The following is a 20,403-nucleotide window of genomic DNA, read 5'->3' as shown; positions in this document are numbered from 1 at the left end:
GATGCTGTCCTGCGCCCTGCCTCGGCTTTGCGGGCATCTCATCTTGAAGCTCTGTAACTGGATAGCCGGGAGAAGACTTGGAATCATGGGTGTATCCTGGAGGGGCAACCTTGGGCGACTACCTTTGGTAGGCCAATTTCCTGGTTTGGAAAATGGCAATAGGAATGTTAAAAAAAAATAAGATAATACATGTAAAAGACTTGGTGTTAGCAAGGCTCTTATTAATGTATTTAAATCACTTTATTCGGGCGTGATTGTCAGGCAGAAAGCTGTTGCTATTCAATGTGTAGAACTTGAGGCTATACACCTGTACAGTCATTTCTGTCACCATCTCCAAAGCAAGCTTCCCTCTCTTCTTCCCTCCCTCCTCTTCCCTCCCTCCTTTCTTCCATGCTAAGAACCCTCTTAGCAGAACTGTAAGTATTGCAATGCAATATTTTAAATTACAGACATTATGCTATAAAGCAGATCTCAACAATGATTCTTAAATGTCTTGAAATATCTGGGTCACCCAAGACTTAAGTTAAAATGAATCATCTGCCCCACCCCTGTTCCTTATGTGACCTTGGGAAATTGTCTTAATCTTTTGTGCTGAATTTGTTTGTTTGTTTGGAGAGGGCAAGCATCTTGGGAATGTCCCCACCCCCACACTGTACTCAAGACTCTGTCCTATATTCCTGTGCCTAAAGCAACTGGCATTCTTACGCTGTGCTTCTTCAGTGGGGCCCAGGAATCTGTCTATTCCTTTGACATCTGTCACACAAATGAGTCCTGTTCTGCAGAACTTGCTCATAACTGGGGTACTCAGGTAGGAGCATGCCATCCCATTCAAGGGCACTTCAAATCCCGCCACTCGTCATTGGTAATCCCATCTCAGAGAGCAGGATTGGCTCGTCAGTGAACCAAGTCGTCAGGCTCTTTGAGATATGGCTGGCTGTCTTCCAGGATAGCAGTTTCTAGCAAATTTCTATTTTCATTTCAGTCCACAAAATATGAGCTCAACTGTCATAATGGGCCTGTCTTTCAGCCTTGCAATCCTCACTGGTAAGCACGAAGGATCGGTATGTTTTCCTCAAGTCCTGACCTGTCATGCTCAGGTGATAAAAGGTTTTCAAACCAATCTTCTGTGGGCTTAAAGCCAATAACGATAGAGCTTCTTGCATTAGCCGGCATTTCCCCTTCCCACACCTACTCAGGTAAATGAAAGACTAGATAAGAGGCCGGAAGATACGGGGACAAAGTGTGAGAAATGTTTATTGAGAAGGAAACGGAACATGTCCTCTTTCATGAGCACAGTGTGTTAAGTGGCTGGTTACAAGGGTGACCCCAGTGAATTTGGGAACAGCTCTGCCAACTCTAGTGTCACTAATGAGAACCACCTGATAAGAGCCATTAACTCCTAAATAAAGTATTCATTCAACTTCATTTAGATTTACGTCCTATAAAGAATACCGACATTTGTACTTCCAATTTCAGAGTCATTGGCCACTGTGATGTTTAGCCGGTAATTTACTGTCCGTTTCTGGCAGCTTTCAGGTGCAAGTGGCCAACAGCAAGCATTCATTTACGCCCCTGCTATCTTTGGCACAATTTCTGACTTCGTAAATATAAAAGCACAGGTTTAAGGTGGCTAATGATACTATTGAAACACTATTGATAAGAATCTATCTCTGTGTGAACTACAAGTTTTTGTTGAGCTTGATTTACAAGATGGGGGCAGAAGTGTAGACTTTTAATAAGCTATCTTCAGAAATGAGCAGGAGAAAGACAGGCAGAGGATTCGAAGCAGCAAGGCCAAGATTCTCCGAACGATCCTTTCCGAAGGAGGAGGCTGAAGGAAATGGAAGCGTTTTCCCTAAACCACTGGTACCAGTGGCTCACGGCCTGGGTTTATTCTGTAGGAATACATAGAGAGCTGGGCATGATGGCACACACCTTTCAGCCCCATACTAGGGAGGCAGAGGCAGGAGGATCTCTATGAGTTGGGCCAATCTAATCTACATCGCGAGTTCCATGACAGCCAGTCCTATGTAGAGACCCTGTCTCAAAAAAAAAAAAAAAAAAAAAAAAAACAGTAACATATATACAATGTGACTTACTCCATGTAGGCAGCCCATTTTGAAACACAACTTGATGGTGGCTGGCCAATGTTGTTTCTGCCCTGGTGGGCAGAGAGAACCAAGGGCAGTGAGGTGGCAGTCTCGTGAAGTGGGCCTGAGTGTACTTGAAGAAGGAAGTCTTGAAGCCTTCTGTTTGGATCTGGGCACATCCTGCCTTTGGGAGAGCTGCCTTCGTCAATGCATTTATTCAGTGCCTACAGGGGGCGCCTCCCCCGGAGGGAGCTTGAACCCGGAAGTTGTAAATGATGGGCTGTGCCACCATAGAGCTTCACCATGATACATTTCTGTTTTAGGGCTGAAACCTAGTAACCCAACAGCTTGAGTTCTTATTCCAGAGCTCCTGACAACGTTCTGGTGAACTCCCAAGTACACCTCAGCTGGAATTGCAGGGTTTGTTTGTTTGGGTGGTTGGTTGTTTTTTTTTTTTTTTTTTTTTGAGACAGTTTCTCTGCGTAACAGTCCTGGTTGTCCTAGAACTCTCTTTGTGGGCAAGGCTGGCCTTGAACTCACAGAGATCCGCTCGTCTCTGTTTCCCCGAGTGCTGGGATGAAAGGTGTGCACCACGCTGCCTGGCTTGGAATTGCAGTTTTGATTCAAGTACAAGGAGGACATCTTATTTCACATTGATAGTTCATTACTGATCTCTGTCTTGCAAATTATATGAAAATAATAAATATACACACATATACATATAGTTCTATACCGAACACTGGCTAGACAGCTACCAGCATCCCAATACAGTACATGGAATAAAAAACCCTCTCCCTTCCCCTAAACCCCACAGCTATCTTCAAACTATTATTGCAGAACTATGCTGATCCTTTTTTTTTTTTAAGAGTAGGTTAAAAGTGGCTGAAGATGAGGTCAAAATGGAAAATTTGGCACTTTGATTCGGTGGGTCTGTTGAGATGCATCGTCATCTATAAAAAGGGAGACGGCAGAGGAAGTCACACCAATAGAAAGCCTGAGTAAAAATTTGTAGCCAATAATAATATTGTTTAAAAACCCCAAACACTGGTCTATGTACGAGTGTTTCTCTCCCAGGTCCATTACCTAGTGCCAACCGTTAACTACTTCATATACTTCCAAACTTTGTTTTATAGAATTAGAAAATCCAGATAACACAAATCTTCTTCATTTGCTTTCATTCTACCCCGCCCCAAATCCCCGAACCCAGAGAACAAAGGCTCTAAACGCCAAATATAGAAAATAATCTGGAGGTCTGTTTATCAAACTAAATGTACAGTTGACTCTTAGTGTTTCTCTCATTCCTTGATGTTGGAGTTTGCTAAGAGGTGGCTCCCGTGGAGGTGTCTGTCCTCATCCCAGCCATCTGAAGCTGGCCTCTAGAACTGTGAGGTCTGGGTGAATGAGATGGTATCGGATTTGTCCACTGCAAAACCACCGTTGACATAGGACTTCTTGGTGTCTGAGTCTTCGTTATCGAGGATGGAGGATTCCAAGGCGAAGGGGTTTACGATGTTGACTTCAGATGAAACATCCATCTGCTCCAGCTCCTTCTTGGAGAGCTTCTCCACGATGCCAGTTCCAAATGCATCACCCAGAACATTCACCATAGTCCTGAACCGGTCCCTGGCAAAGAGACAGGAGAGTCAGAATGGGCCCAGATTTCATCTTTCTTCACTGATGTATGGAGCAAGAAAAGGTTCCGATGAGTTCAGTTAAGATTTAAGTCAATGCAGAATGCTGTCCTCCTGGCTGGCCAAATGCCTCACTGGCTTGGGGGCAGAGGTGGCTCCCAAAGGAACAGAATTAGAAAATGGGCTCTACTTGGTCCATGCTGCCAGACAACAGCAATGACCTCTCAGTTTCCAGAAATTCCCTCCTTTCTTCCCAAATAAGAATGGGGTCTCCAGAGATACACGGAGGACAGAAGTCAGGCTTTGAGCTCTGACTTCTGTTTGGTGGCTTTTCTTGGTATCATGCACTGGAATTATGGGCTCTCTCTTGACTAAGGTAAGGGAATCCAAATATTTGGTTGGGGTGTATGGTATCAAATATGTGGGCCTCAGGTGTCCCTGGTGTACTCCTATCTTTATCAAATAAAGTCACTCCATGAACAACCCGGCAAAGACATGGAAGAACATGGCATCCAAAATATATAAGCCAGTCCAGAAATAGATTCCTTTCTGATACACACTCTGTTTGTCTTAATCCCTGGTAGACCAGAGAAGAGGCCCTAACCTTGAGTGTCACCAGATACACCATGAACTAATGGAGCTCACTGGCTTTTGAGAAGCCCTGCCGAAGTGATGAAGAGTTAAGTTTAAGCATGCTATCAGATGGTTTCACCAAAAGGAAATGAAAGCAGCGACAGATGGCTCATTAGGCAATGTCAGGAGGAAAGCAGGGCACACAAAGTGTCTGCGTGGCTAGGATGCCACCGGCCCAACCAGCCGAGGCAGGGATATTCAGTCCAACTCACAGGAGCCAGTCCACAGCGATGATGAGGGTGACATCCTCCGCAGGTAGGCCTACCGCACTCAGCACGATCACCATGGTCACCATGCCAGCCTGGGGCACGCCAGCAGCTCCAATGCTGGCAGCGGTAGCTGTGATACTGTAGCCAAAACACAATGGCAGGAAAGGGTTAGATCTTTCTTTCTCCCAGCAAGGCCTCAGGCCTGACACAGGCTCTGTGGCTGTTACTGTTCTGCTCCTATAGTGGACAGCTACCACTTACTTGTTAACCAGTTCCGACTCATGTGTATCTATTTATCTGCCTACAATCCATCCATCATATTTATAATCTCATTGTATATATATGCATATATATATAAAAATACAACACATATATACATATATATCATATGATGGGGCTTAAGAGGAGCAGGATGTCATGGCAGCAGGAGAACATTTGGCAGATCACCCTAAAGCAAGGAAGTATAGAATCACAGCCAGTGACATCAAAACCGTGGCAGACTAATTCAGGGTAGTCGGAATTTACCTACAGGAGCTTTTGTGCAAGGCTTTATCTACCTATCCAATGCCCCCATCCTAAGCGTCAGATCCCTCTCACTGGTGGCCTTCCTTCTTCAGTCTCCACTGCTCGATCATTCTGCTGCCTGGAAAGGGGAGTAGAGGGACCCTGGAGTATCTGATGGTCCAGGATGTCTGGGGTGATGGCAGAGGATAGAGCCGTGGTTAAGCAGCTTTTATGTAATTTTCTGATACCACAAGACTCTCGCCTTCTCCAAGAACACCTGTTCGGGGCATTGAATTGAGACACTGTGTGACTCCATCCAAGGTACAAACATTACTGAAGACATTCCAGCAGATGCACTTTGTGCAAAAGGAGAACTCTAGACTCCAGGGTAGGTAGCCAGAGAAGCTTCACTACCACGTATTGGACAAGCTCCCCCCTGAGCACGCAGAATAAGGCACAGGGATTTTTTCTCCTGGCAATGTACAGTCTCTCACCAGCAGTATGTTTATTTGAATTGGGTCATTCTGGAGAGATGAAGGCTCCCAGGGCCCCGAAAGGACTTTGAACTGAATGAGCAGGCGGACACCCACAGTGGTTTCTGGAACTGTGACCTCACCCTCAGGCTAAAGTGCCATTCCCGGATGTGGGTGGGCTGAAAACTAATGATCTTTAACTACCTGAAGCCTGGATCTAGCAGCAAATACATTTTCCTCTGGCTCCCAAAGGTCTCCGAATTCTCAGAAAACAGATTCTGCTGCCCGTTCATCTGCCTGGTGCTGTGTTCTAGAGGCTGCTCATGGGCCAAATGCTAGCCAGGATTTTTGCTAAGTATGTGTTCCTTTAGTGGCCATGGCTACCGGTTTACAGTGACTTAAAGAGTTTGAGAGCTGTACCAAAATCTCTACGAGGTTTAGGCTTACATCATCCATCAGGGCTGTCCTTCCTAAGTCCTCTTTGGAAAATCCAACTTTATTTCAATGCTGGTTGAAAAAAAAATTCAACAATGCATCAGTGAGTTTTCTTTGTCAGAATAGATAAGTGCCCAGGCTCATTGATCCCCACTGGGAGCCTCAACATGTCATGGTTAGCCATGTCCTTACAAGCTTGAAGCTGGGCTTCAGAATCCATTCAGCCTGCCCTTGAGTCTTGACCTTGCTCACAAAACTTCTGTCATTTGATGGCCTTTGGTGTGACCTTCAAAACATTGTATCTTCAGATAAGGGGAAATATATGAAAACCTATTCATCTGATCCGACATATCCTGCCTCAGCAAAAGGCTTTTCAGCTTCTACATACAAGGTTCTCTCCTAGCCTGCAGGCACAGTGGGATTGGCGCTGGGCTGTGATGTAGTGTGGACACAGGTTTTGGAGTTAGACACAGCTGGCTACGTTCCTGGTCCGGCCCATTTATGATGAACGTTTTCTTCAGCAAGGGGTTTCTCTGAATCTCAATTCCTTGCCTGGATTTGGGAGGCTGGATGTCTGCAGGGCTTTTATGTAGACGAAGCTCTGTAATGATCAGGATGGTACCTGGGCAGCGAACTGAAAATACTTTTGCTTTTCTGCTAGAATCAGTACACATGGCACTCTGAGTGCAGCAGCCACTACTCAGGGCTGGTTGAGCATCCTGAGGGACCAGGAGTCCAGAAAGCCGCCTGGTGGGCATACAGCAAAGTGCTGGGTTGATTGAGGTGCTACAAATGTGCTTTCCCATAAACATTTAAAATGACTGGCTCCCTTCTCCCTCTTTAAGAAAAAGACTTGACGTCTGTGCTGCAGGAAGGGACATCTGCTATTGACTTTTAAATAAAGGGAGGGACTCTGATGGTGGGAACCAGTTAGCTTTTTCTTTCTTTGTCTGAATTACCCAGTCCATGGCAACAGCCCAAACCAGCCAATCCTGAGGGAGAGAGGGAACTAATCCCACCCTCAAACAGGTGAAAGTTTTGGCTCTGCTAGGAAAACTCAGATTCTGACTTCTGGATCCTCTCTCCTACTGGGGGGTGGGGGGGCTGTCTCTTTGTGTGCTGTGGTGTGTAGTGTGTGTGTGTGTGTGTTTGTTTTCAATAAAGCCTGGCTGAGTGCTGAGACCTTGCCCTCAGTTTCCTCTTCTCTACAAACTCTTCCTGAATAATGTCACCTATTCCTAACAGGTGGGGACTCACCGTGAAGCCATCAAGACCTCATAAACATCCTCTTGGCATGTTTGAATAAATCGTAGGCAGTATTACTTCCTTCACTTACAGATGAGAAAACAGTGCTTGGAGAACTCAGACAGCTTGCCCAGGGTTATAATTATAACTGTCACAGCGTTACTGATTCAGACACAGACTCCTGACTTGTCACCTACTGGTCCTATGGCTACTGTTAAGTGGCTGACCCTGACTTTTGGTCTATATTCTCAATCATATCTACATTTGAAATTAAAAAAATCTAATGTTTTAAATTTTTATTTACTTTTTGGTTCTTTGAGACAGGGTTTCCCTATATAGCTCTGGCTGTCCTAAAACTTCCTCTGTAGACCAGGCTGGCCTCAAACTCAGAGATCCACCTGCCTCTGCCTCCTGAATGCTGGGATTAGAGGCAAGCACCACCACTGCCTGGTTTAATTAATTTCTATTATCATTGTGTGTATGTGTGTTTGCAGGTACACATGTGAATAATTGCATATGAGTATAGGCATCTATGAAGGGCAGAGACACTGGATGCCCTAGAACTAAATTTCTAGCAGTCTTGAGCTACTAACTTCTTGGGTCCTCTAGAAGGGCAGTTCTCTTAACTACTGAGTTTTCACTCCAGTCACCTAGAATTCTTTTTTATTTTTCATTATTTATTTATGTTTGCTTGATTTTTTTGAGACACGGTTTCTCTGTCCTGAAACTAGCCCGAATCTAAATGGTGGCCCTTTGGTAGTCAAACTCAGAGGTGTGCCCCGTGTATGTCTTGATATAGGATGTTTAGCTCCCTATCCAAGCTTCCCATCATACTACTAATTATCTCTTTAAAATGCAAATCTATTCATCATATGATAAACTGGTATACTAGATCCTCCACACAAGGCTCTTATGGCCAAAGAATCTGGACTCTGCTTAAGCTGTGAGATACTTCTGATGTTCTGAGCTCTTAGCTTTTGTCTTTTTCCCCATCTAAGATTCACTTGTACTTCCCGACCCTCTAGGAATCCTTATCTTTTTTTTTCCCAGGTACAGTTGATCCTTTCCTTACTGGGGCTACCCATGACCCCCAGTCAATTTTCCATGAGAGTCCTACCACAGATCCAATTTTTATTTGGGTATCTTCTAACCCTCACCCACCAGGGACTTCTGTTAGAACAGGAGCAGATAATTATTTAACCTTGAGTCTTGGGTGTCTAGTCTGTGCCTGGCACTGTCTGGTACCTACTGGTCACACTAAGCTGAACAGAGAGATGCTTCAGCTTCCCAAATCCTGAAGCAGGAATTGCGTGTCCCATGAGTGTACCCCTTGTCTTCAAGATGAAACTTATAAACCAATAGAACACCCCATCTTGGGTTCTTCTTGCTTTGTCTTCCCGGAGCATGTTTACTTGAGGCAGTCCAAGTAGCAATGATGCAAGCCAGAGTCAGACCATGCCTCACCTGATGGTGATGATTTGCCCAACGCTCAAGTCCAAGCCATTCAGCTGTGCAATGAACACAGCCGCCACGGCTTCATAGAGTGCAGTGCCGTCCATGTTGATGGTGGCACCAACAGGCAGCACGAATCTTGTGATCCTCTTGTCCACGTGGTTCTTCTCCTCTGCACAGCGGAAAGTAACCGGTAGGGTTGCTGAACTGTGGGATCAAGGGAAAAGAATTTAGGTCTAAGAATGCCAGACCTCAGTCTCCACCCAAAAAGAATCCCTAAAAAGTGAATCAAGAGCCCCAAAGCATGCTGGTAATTAAAAAAAATTATTCTTATTTTTATGTGTATGGGTGTTTTGCCTAAATGCATGTCTTTGTGTCTGGTGCCCTTGTAGGCCGGAAGAAGGTCTTGAAACTCCTGGAATTGGAGCTACAGATATTTGTGAGCCACTCTGTGGATATTGGGACTTGAACCCAGGTCCTCACCAGCCTTTATGCTGGTACTTTTGGCCAGTCCAGGAATCGGAAGGTGCTGTGCCTATCACTACCTCTAGTTACACTAGAATATTTCCTGGGTATCAGGCCACCGCAAGAGTGTAGGAAGTATTCAAAGGGGTGGAGAAATACATTCAAGGAGATGGACAGAGAATACAGGCGCCATCTCTCAAAGGGGTCTATCCAAACCAGAAGCTGGAGTCATCTTCACCAAGTGATAAAAGCTGACGAAGCATCGTCTGGAGGCTTCTCCAAGACACTCTTCTAGTTACCTGGAAGATATCATGAGAGCTGTCAGGAGAGCCTGTGCCATGCCCAGCGCAAATCGGAAAGGGTTCTTCCGCACGATTATGAAATAGATCAGAGGCAGTACTACAATGCAATGGATTGCAAGCCTGCAGACAAGAGGGAGAAAGTCTTAGTGCCACTTCCTCAGACTTGAGCCCGGTTTTCAATCAGATTTTAAAATGATGACATCTTTAAAACTTTCATAAAGACCCAACGAGATGGGGATGCTGACCGCGAAACCATGGCCCCATTCCACAGCTGGGGATGTCAAGGCTTGATCAGCAAATGAGACCCCTTGTCACAGTTGTCAGTGAATCATATAGCTGAACAGATTTCCAAGTTCACCGAGGATCAAATCATCTCCATCTCTGTAATCAACAATTCCTGCTCGGTGTGCAATGATGTTCCTCTCTGCTGCCTTCCACAGAATTCAATCTTCCTTCTTTCTCTGTTTCTCCCCTATGGAATTTTTAAGCCCCCTTTAAATCTCAGGTAATTGTCCCTCCTTTCCACACCTTCCCTGGCTGAGCTGATCCTCCCTTCAAGGTCACATTTGTCCCCAACCTTGCTACCTCATTATAGCTCATCACAGCCCACCCCATCCTGTGCTCTGGACTAGGCTCGGGAATGGTGTCTACTATCTAAGAGGGAAGTCAGAGTTGCAATAAAGAGAAACTTATACTTTAGGTCTGGCCCTCATTTCTTTGCTATTCCTGCCTTCCCAAAGTGCCTCACATAAGAATCTACAGGTTAAACGGGGCTGACTAAACAAGACCCGCCAGCAGATGGTGTGAACATGCAAGTGGCAAGCTGGCAGTTCGGTTAGACAAGATCGAATCATAAGCAGTGATTCCTACAAACAGGAACCCTGAGGGTCTGACGAGAGAGTCCTCTTAGTCCGGAGAATCATGAGATCTTAGCTATAACGTTTAGTTGTCTGTTAGAAACATAAATAGAGCAAGAGATGAGAACTCAACAGAACCCCGTTATGAAAGGACTTATTATCCCAGACCTCGGCCACATCACTGCGCATCCCACCCCGTGGTATTGTCTGTCTCAGCAGCTCCCGTGCAGGGCTGTAGAAGGTAGAAGCCCCACCTCTCTGATCTCTGTGGTCTAGCAGTTCAACTCTGACCCTTCCCACGGTAGGACCAGGCTGCTGCTGTCCGGTTGAAAAGCTGTGTTTCCGGCACACTGGGTTACCAACTAATACTGTGTTGTGGGAACTAGGCAGTGTAGCCAGGGTCTGAGAGGGAAGCTGATGGCTCGGGCTGGGGGTTTTAGCCCATGGAAAGCAAAGCAATGTCAGTTGCTCATTCTCTTGCTCCACATGTCTCAGTAGGCAGGACCATTCTGTCCCTGGCAGGGTGTTTAGTGGCACCATTCATAACCTATGATACCTCTTCTGAAGGAGCCGACAGCTGCGTTGTGAGAAATAGGTAAGGGACTCAACCCTGTCACCTTCCTATTTGTTTGATGGCTTCTGAAAGGTCTCAAACACTTACTAAACAGCCTGATAACCCTGGCGACACAAATCACAGAAGTAGCTACCGGGCCCAGCAAGAACATCAGAACCAAAACCAGTCCTACACGCTCATGATGGAATTTATTTAGGTCCTTCTAATTTCTTTCAGCCTTGGGGTATGTGGGAGGCATTCTTTCCTGCTTGATTAGTTTACATTCTAAAGGAAGGAGAAAATAGGAGCCAGCCCCAAGAGCCTACAAATGAGTTCTCTTGTTTTAAACCCAACCAACAGAGACAATGGCAAAGTCTGGTCCAGGCTGTTCTGCCAGGAGCTGGCAATTAGCACAGCACGATCCACCTACGGTACAGCTGTTAAAGGGCAACCTTGATGCTCTCTTAGCTCCAAACCCCATCTTTCTCCCCTGCACATGCGAGAAAAGCCATCTAACCAGCTACACCCTGGCCTTTCTACAGCAGCCCCGGTGCATCTGCAGGGAATTCTGTTTCTTCTCTTCAGTCGGACGTACCCACTCAGGACAGTGGCCATGTAAAGGCCCAACTTGCGGAATATTTCCCAGTCTTCAACTTCAATGATCTTCCCAGCAATTAGGAACAAAATGCCAATGGGCATGTAACTAGAAAGCAAGCACAAGAAAGACACAACTGAGTCTTCGGAGCGTTTCTCGGACAGGTTGCTGGGGAGGGAAGAAGACAGTGCGCATGCTCACGCCACTGGGAAGCTGACAAGAGGAAGCCAAGCGTTCAGCTTCAAACCCAGCATGCACTGCTGTCCCCAGTGTCTGCGTGCTCCACCCCCAATGAAGGGCAGCCGGTCAGAAAGTGTACCCTATTGACGATCATATTTGCTCATTGCATATGAGCGAAATCTCCCCAGCTATGATCTTCTTGCTTCTCAGGTGTCATCAGTAGAGGCAATAGCAGCAGTAGTGGTGTGACCACAATGGCTCCGTGTGGAGCTCTATCTAGCTAGGTCTTATGCCTGGGAAGCTTTTTACTGGCATTATTCCCCTAGCCCTGGGGTAGGTTTTACTCTCTTTATCTAACAGGAAAGGAAGCTGAGATTTCAGTGGGATTAAGTGACTTCCTTGGCTGTTATCACCAGATATTTTACTTTCACTTTCTATTATTTGGATTATAAAATGCTGAACCAATGCCACACAAGCTAGGACAGGGAACAGTGGCCCAGGAAAGCTGAACTTTGGGGCATCTCAGAGACAGGACAGACAGGTGGTGTCACTGGATGCTGGAAGACAGTTTTCTTGTACCGATGGGGTGATACCCAAGCTAGCACACTTGTGATATTTTGAATTTCATTTCTGCACAGGGCCTAAAAAGAAAAGCACCTTGTTTTCATACACCCCAAGAACTTTCTCAGATCCCTTCCAACAGGAATACTGGGTAGCTCCAGGCCTCTGAGGGAAGAGACAATGGCTGACAGACTTTGGGCCTGACAATTCCCGAGGGAGGTGTGAAATTAGCTAAGACGCCAATCTTGATCTTAAATGTCTGCCTTCTCTAGCAAGGGCTGGCTGAGGAAGGGAAGCCTCTTCCTCCCAACTCTGAGAAGGTATTATCAGGGGAAGCAAACCCGAGTCAGTCGGCGCTGCTCACCACATGATGATCTGGACGATTTTCATGGTCGCGTCATTCAACGCGTTGAAGAAATCCACCAGAATCTGCCCCCTTTCTCCCATCTTTCCAATGACAAGTCCGAAGACGAGGCAAAAGATAATCAAGCCGAGGACATTGATGCCATCTGAGTACTGGCCCACGATTTTGTATTCCTTTGTCTGGTTCTGTGGATCAAAACAATGAGAATCCACTGAAGCATTCTGGGAACCAGAGGTATAATGACAACGGGGGAAGCCTACACGTGAAGCACTCCGTCCCCGCCACTGAATTTTATGGGGTCGTTGTTTCTTTCTTTTTTAACAAACCCATCTGTGAACATGTCTTTTGAAAAATTCCAGCGCTGAATGTTGTGGATTTTTATGAATTTTATGATCAGGGCATTTTCCAGGGCTAACCACCAACTACATTTGGAGACTTCTTTTTAAAAGGAAGAAATTAATAATGCAAGAACTACACGGTGTTTACCAGCATGAACATTTGGAGGACGTTATACCATCTGCTCCTTCCTGAGAACGAAGCTGAGGGACATTCATCACTGCCTTCAGTCTGAGGTGACAGGTGGGATTTTAAAGACATAAAAACTAGCCAGACGTCTGATGCTATGAATCACTTCTTTATTCTGAGCAAAAGATAGCATGCGGTTTACTAACAGACAACATAATCTGTGTGGGGCAGAGCAGGACTATAAAGAATTGTGCTGATGAGCCACCAGGGTACCTGTCATTTCTTATTCACGACAGAACAAATGTTTATGGTGCCGCTAGAGTGTTCCAACGGCACAGGCTACAGTGCAAGGTCTTAAAATGTCGCTGGAGACACAGGATGAGCTGTGAGAAACCTGAGCCAACACTGAGATGGTGTTGGTATCTTAACCGCACAGCCATAGCAAATTCGCATGAGAGTAGGTGGGGTTCTTACGGAGGACAGAACAGAGAAGTTAATGGCGGTGACTGAGCAAAGTGCCGGAGAAGTATATGAATACCAAAAATTACAGCTGTTACTGTGCAAAGGCAGGAGGAAAAGCATGCACCCTGGGGAACTAGCACAAGGGCAGAATGTTTGGCACGCAGGAGACCCTAGGTTCAATCCCCAGTATGCCTAACCACCATGATAAAGAGTGAAAGAGATCCTCAGTGTAATACAGGACAAAGTAAAATAAATAAACAGACCACGAAATCACCAGGAAAATGCATGCTAGGTAAATAAAAGTGGGATAAGACATATACCAACGTGGATGTTTGTGTATTAAATGAAAACCAAAATGACAAGATAGAGTAGCCTCATCCAACCTCAGTTCGAACTCAGGTACTGTGGGTAACGCAGTTTTGCGCCACTCTTGGGGACTGCAAAATGTTCCAGGGCTACAGATACATTAGGAGAAGAGAAAAACTCAGAAACGTGGATTCTCTGCGTAATAAAACTGAATTCTTAAAAAAAAAAAAAAAAAAAAACTCAACACCTTTTCTCTCCTGCCACTCAAGACTGGTACATGCATGCCGGGGAAGGGTAGGGCGGCAGATGGTACCTTAGATATTGTTGTCATGGCGGTGGTAACAGACACCTCTGTCGCGTTCCCCCCAGGATCACTGACAGGCTTCACTTCTTCACGTGTGGTTTTGTACTGCATGTTGGAGAAAAGCAAGTGCACACAAAGTAAAACGACTTTGTTCTTTTAAAAAGCATTCAATTGGGGCTATGTCACAGGGATGTTATTTTGGCCAAATATCTGTCACCTAAGGGTTCTACTGATGGTACATCTGCTGCGTCTAGGTTTTGATGATCCTTCCCAGGAGGCACTGGGACTAAAAATGGGATCTGAAAACCTAAATCCCAATAATACCAGAATGTTCTCCCCCTTTTATGATAGGGGAATGTGAAAAGAAAAAGGAAGCAGGTTTTATCTGTAGGGACTTTCACAGACAGGGAGAGTCCTGTCAATCATTTTTGTTTTTTATAAACTGATCATCTTTAATCTGGAAAAATAACCTTAGCACTTTGATAAGAAATAGTCGTGGTGACTAATAAGTTCCGAGAAAGGTGTAACTGGGTAGTTGTGTCCAAGTCAACAGTTCCTCCAGGGCTGTGCTGTCGGTGAGATTCCTGTCGAATTTCTCCCTTCAGCCAGCCCTGTTTTGGTTCTGTGAGGCTTCAATCATGGTGGCCTGTGAAAAAGCTACGACAATTATGCTGCTAAGAAGAATTGTCCCCCAGGCAGAATCTCTGCCAACTCCAAACCCTCCAAAGAACCACTGGAGCTGAGCTGCAAAGGCACCCCTTAAACAGAGGTGGTTCTGTTCCTGACGGGGACTGCAGGATTGCAATGCAATCGCCACTTTTGTTGGTATACATAGAGGTCTCTGTTCATGTAATTTATGTAAATGAATACAGCAGTTTGTGATCGACTCAGCTGTCTTTAAGGAGCCCAGATAAACAGAAAGGGATTTTCAGTGGGGTGAAGACAGTGGTAAATATTCATGAGAAAAAAAAAAATCTCAAACACCATGACTTTGCTGCAGAACTCCAGCAACAGGCACCTAATGATGTTCAGAAAAAGTCCCAGTTCTGGGTGGACTGGCCACCATGGTGTGGGTTAGACACCGATGGTCATCATGCCAAGGATGGAAAGGAAGTGATGGACAGCTATTCTGTCCATTGCCCTGCATCTGCAGGAAGACCAAGTTCTTTACAAGTATAACATGGCTTTCCAAAATACAGACAAGTAAAATAGACCATGTCAGCAAACGCTTGCTTTTCTCTGTGAGGGGAAGAGCATACACGAGAAGAGAGCTGTCAATCACAACATGTATTTGACATGGTCCCAAAGACAGGAATCACCTAAAATCCCACCATCCACAGGTGAGCTTTCTGCTCCCAAATTTTGATGGGCTAATTTCATTTCTTGTGTCGTTGGAGAAAATGAAGTCCCAGTGGGTCATGGGGACAGAGGGGTAACTCAAAAACAAACCCATGGGTGTTACCTGCTGAAAACAGGCTTGAACCAGGTTCTCAGGGAACATGTTCCTGTTGGAGACACGGAGAACACGATTACATCAGGGAAACAGATATTTTTGGTCGTTGAACTGTACGTCAACAGCATAGGCTGGATAATCCGGTTTCTCTTCTGGGCTCTGCTTTGCAGGGTGCCCCCTTGCTGAGTGTCTCCTAGCCAACCACCACTTAACAGATTCTTTAAGTGACACCCTTGCTGTTCTTGGGGAAATGCTGTACAGGTAGATGGATACAGAGCTAAGGCAGCTGTTTGATTTTCAGTATCTTTCCATTTTTTATAACAATCTGTTGTATTTGCCAGTTGCAAATTCTGTCATAGTTACTGAATTAAATACATAAACCAATGAAATACGGGTGTGAAAAAACCTGTATGGATCCTATAAACAGCTATGTTTCATGCCTTGGAGACTCAGGAAATCCAAGTGACTATTTTCTCAGATGAGTTAGGCATGGTTGGACAATTGAAACATAAAGAGAAAACTAAGGACTTAAGTACTTGGCTTTCTTGGCAATTTCTCAGGATTTGGCTGTTCCACTCTATGAACAGAACCTGGTGATTCTAACAATGGATTTATAAGTTAGCAAATTCAGCAGAAATCATATGAAATTACAGTAAATGGTCACAAGTAGAGACAATCATGATCCTACATCGTCAAACTGCTCAACATGGACATATTCTGTAACTTCTACATTTGTTCTGCTTGAGCTGGTACTTTCAATTCATTAGTTTGTTTGTGGCACTGACCATTTTAGAAAAGAGAGTTTCTCTGTGCAATTAAAACCACAAGTTTTCTCCAAGTAACCCCCAGAACTGACCATCCAGTTCTTCACAGCATCTTTATGTAACAAGGATATTTCCTGCATATCTGTCCATGCTAAGTCCTCAGACAGAGGCCCGTTCTATCCATTGCTTTCTGAACCATGCTTGGCAAGTAGAAATTTACAGAAAAACAAAGAAGCATATTAATTTAAAATTATGAAAAATGTTAAAATATTGAATTGGGGGATGGTTTAGTGGGTAAAGTACTTGCTGCGTGAGCATAAGGATCTGAGTTCAAATCCCCAGAACTCATGTAAAGCTTGGCACGGTAGTACATATTTATAATCTCAGTGCTTATACGGTAAAAATGGAGGCAGGTACAGGGGAATCTGCAGAAGTTCAAGGGCTAGCTGTCCCAGCATGTACAACACAGAAGCCAACAAAAAGACCCTCACTCAAATAAGGCAGAGAGAGAGGGTCAACCATTGATGTTGTCTTCTGACCTCCACACATGTGCACCATTTAATATACACCTAAAAATGTTAAGACATCAGAGCAGTCAATCACTCATAGGGCCTTGTGCAACTCTACAGACGACCCGCCGAGGAAATCACCCATCTGGCAAGACTCACCTGATCAGGTCCAACATGGCATCCACTGTGCTGACTTCAGCGCTTTCGCCCGTCCTGTCGATTTCACTCACTTTTTGAGTGACACCAGGCTTGATGCTCACAACCAGCACGATACCTATAGCCAAGGACAGTATTCACACAGAATTAAAACCTTCCAGGGCAGCTGGTATCCTGGGGCAGCCTTTAGAGAACCAGGCGACATGGTGGTGGTCAAGGCAATACTGTGACACGGAGGGACCCAAGTTCCCAAGGAAATGCTAAGCCCTAATTACCACTCCCCCACCCCAGAAGCCAGTGAGTGCATGCAGAAAAGAAGTCTTCTTGAGCTGCTTTTGGATACACTAGCTCCAGTCTTCCTTCTGTTCTCCAGTCTATGATATCAGCCACAGAAGGCTTTGAAGCAAAGGCACACCATTTGTTTGATGTCTTTCTGTTATTTCTACCTGCAGATACATGGCAACCTTTCCGGAACGGTCTTCTAGTAATGTTCTATTACTTCTAGTAATGATAATTAACTCCAGGTTAATTATCTGGCCTAAAATTATATAGACTCTTAGCCTTACTTCTTTCTCCCCAGTGATACTGACAGAGGACAGAAATGTCACTTCCTCTCTGTTTTTATCAGAGACTTTGATACCAAGAACCACAGTCAAAATTCTGTCTGCAGTACACTTTGTTTACAGAAAAGGTGTTATGCAGACTTGAAGGCAGCAACAGCCCGGGATAATTTTGTACAATATTGATTTCTGGCTAAAATGTGCACTTTAAGAAGCCAAATTACTTTGAACACAAAGTTACAAATACATAGGTGGTGTAGGAGGGTCTTCTTTCTATGTGCTGTTTTCATTGGTCAAATAAATTGCCTAGGCCTTTTGATAGGGCAGAACTTAGGCGGAGTAGACAGAACAGAATGCTGGGAGGAAGAAGCCAGTATGGCAGATGCCATGGCTCTCCTCTCCGAGACAGACGCTGGTTAGACTCATGCTGGTAAGCTACAGTCAAGTGGCAATACAGATTATTAGAAATGGGTTAGATCAATATGTGAGAGTTAGCCAATAAGGGGTTAGAGATAATGGGCCTGGCAGTAATTTAATTAATACAGTTTGGTGTGGTTATTTCGGGTATAAACTAGCTGGGTGGTGGGGACGCAGCCCGCTGCTCCTTTTACTACACACAGGAGGAAGAGGGAGTCAGAAAGAAGCATCACCGAGAATCACAGCAATGAGGGTGGTGCAGAAGTAATACACAACAGCACGCAGACCAATCTTTCCAGATACGTTGGAATCCAGGGCAGCGACACCTAGAGGGAGAAGGAGAAAGGTCACGCTACAGCTAAATGGTGGATTTCCAGCACTAGGGCCTCAGTAGAGCAATGGTGTGCACCTCACAGTTTATAAGACATAGCAAACATTTTAAGATTGCAAATGAAGAATTCAGGAGTGGAAGCCGGGGGGGGGGGTGACAGATTCTCCACACTGCCCACTTCCATGGCCATGGCCTCTGGTTTTCTTGGGGTTGGTTATAAAATAGAAGACCCCTTCTGTAGGCAACATACAGACACTGTCAGAACACATATGTAATATCACTCAATAGCAGAGATAAGCTCCCGCTGAAATTCAGTATTGAGGAACCATTTATCTTGAACCAAGTTAATGATCTTATTGTAACTGACACCAGGCAAATCACAGTTCCACTGGTCTCTCTGTCTTTTCTGTCAGAAGGATCAACTAAGAAGATAATATCGGCCTATAATTATTAAAGTAATAGCTATTAATCACCCCTGCCCACAAACACACTTCATCTCACCAACCATAGTTATCATTCTACTAAATTTTCTTCTCAGTTTTGTAAACATAGATAATTTTATAGTTAACATAAAAGTATTAGTCCTGGGGGCTGGAGAGATGGCTCAGAGGTTAAGAGTACTGACTGCTCTTCCAGAGGTCCTGACTTCAATTCCCAGCAACCACATGGTGGCTCACAACCATCTGTAATGAGATCTGGTGCCTTCTGGCCTTCAGGCATACATGGAGGTTGAACACTGTGTACATAATAAATAAATAAATCTTTTTTTTTAAAAAAAGTATTAGTCTTCACTGTCACAAACATACCCTAAAGGTAATTTTAATTCATACACAATTGTCTTGACACATGGCTGAGTTATAATGTGCTGTTTGGTCCCTTGTTGTTGGATCTTCGGATTGTCTCTGAACCTAATACAATCATAAACCATGGTAATTTCATTATCTACCCTAGCATATGTCCCAGCTCTTTTCATGACTCCAAAATTATTCCTAGGTGAACAAATGTATTATACATGTTTGTCACTATGAGATACCTCAAAAATATAAGGCTGGAAGGACATGAATAATTTCAAGAGACATGATGGCCACATTGTTAGGTCTACTTTCAACTAGTCTTAGCTACCAATAAATGACTGAATGTTGCCTAGGCCTGAGAGGTTTGTCTGAAGGGATGGCTGTGTTACAGGCACGAGGCATCTGTCTCTGCTAGAAGCATTTTCCCCAGGGATGCTTGTACAAGTCGAGTTGACTGATGTTCTCTGAGTTTCTGGGAGAGAGATGGGACAGCTTGAGAAACTTTGCAGCAGGCTGTCGTTTAGAGATTTCAAATTCTACATGGCCTGATTTCCAAGCTGAGAATCCTATTTTAAGCCAAAGTGTCACCATAGAGAATGATTTTTCATTTTGACCTGAGATGCCCCACCACTGTGTGCAAAGCCTGGAGTTCAGGGCAGCAGGGGGAAGGGAAGAGGTTGTCACTAGACAACAGCAAAGGGAAGCCATCGGAGCTGAAGGGCTAGCAGCATGCATGGGTGGCTGCCAGGGGCATTCCTCACACCATAAAATCCTGTCCATCTTCTGAAGTGACTGGAGGACTGCCATCCTCATAGCTCCTGGTGCATGTCTGAAGGACAGGAGAACTCTAGGAGGATGTCATTGCTGTTGGAACATGACAGAACAAGTCACTTCTCATCCTAAACACCGTTCTTTGACCCGTGGACTGCCTGTCTAGAAGGTAGTATTTGGAGAGAAGGTCTCTGGCCTTCAGTACTCACCCAAGATATTAAGCGTCCATTTACCAACTTCCAGGACAAGACTGGAATCTAGCCTTTTCTTTCTTTCTTTCTTTCTTTCTTTCTTTCTTTCTTTCTTTCTTTCTTTCTTTCTTTCTCTTCCTTTCTCTTTCTTTCTTTCTTCCTTCCTTTCTTTCTCTTTCTTTCTTTCTTTCTTTCTTTTTTTTGGTGGGGAAAAAATAGTTTGGTGTGCTGAGGAGAACTTATTTTCCTGACAATAAGGCATTCAAAAGTAGCAGTTGCAATAGTAGAAACAACCAAAACACTCAAGAGAGCTGAAGGTCACAGTTCAAAAATGAATGAGCTTGTCGTTATGGAAGATGTCACATGTACTT

At 44.7% G+C, this 20,403-nt stretch overlaps 1 protein-coding gene across 1 annotated transcript in view; it reads right to left on the bottom strand.

Moving 5' to 3' along the window:
* Positions 1–1,228: 1,228 nt before the first annotated feature.
* The window catches only part of Slc1a1 (solute carrier family 1 member 1), a 64,893-nt gene continuing 45,718 nt past the window's right edge, over positions 1,229–20,403 (bottom strand). The window contains exons 3-12 of the mRNA XM_050159033.1: positions 18,179–18,271; positions 16,972–17,086; positions 15,549–15,591; positions 14,096–14,191; positions 12,550–12,734; positions 11,445–11,552; positions 9,437–9,559; positions 8,685–8,879; positions 4,567–4,701; positions 1,229–3,713 (exon numbers count right to left, since the gene is read on the bottom strand). Of these exons, the coding sequence (XP_050014990.1) occupies positions 3,467–3,713; positions 4,567–4,701; positions 8,685–8,879; positions 9,437–9,559; positions 11,445–11,552; positions 12,550–12,734; positions 14,096–14,191; positions 15,549–15,591; positions 16,972–17,086; positions 18,179–18,271 (1,340 nt within the window). The 3' untranslated portion in view covers positions 1,229–3,466. The remainder of the gene's footprint in view (positions 3,714–4,566; positions 4,702–8,684; positions 8,880–9,436; positions 9,560–11,444; positions 11,553–12,549; positions 12,735–14,095; positions 14,192–15,548; positions 15,592–16,971; positions 17,087–18,178; positions 18,272–20,403) is intronic.

The sequence above is a fragment of the Alexandromys fortis genome, unplaced genomic scaffold (assembly GCF_014885135.2).
Source record: "Alexandromys fortis isolate MF-2015 unplaced genomic scaffold, M_Fortis_MF-2015_v1.1 scaffold_10, whole genome shotgun sequence".
NCBI classification, from domain to species: Eukaryota; Metazoa; Chordata; class Mammalia; order Rodentia; family Cricetidae; genus Alexandromys; species Alexandromys fortis.
The sequence above is the reverse complement of the archived record's forward strand: the minus strand, read 5'-3'. Positions and strand labels throughout refer to the sequence as shown.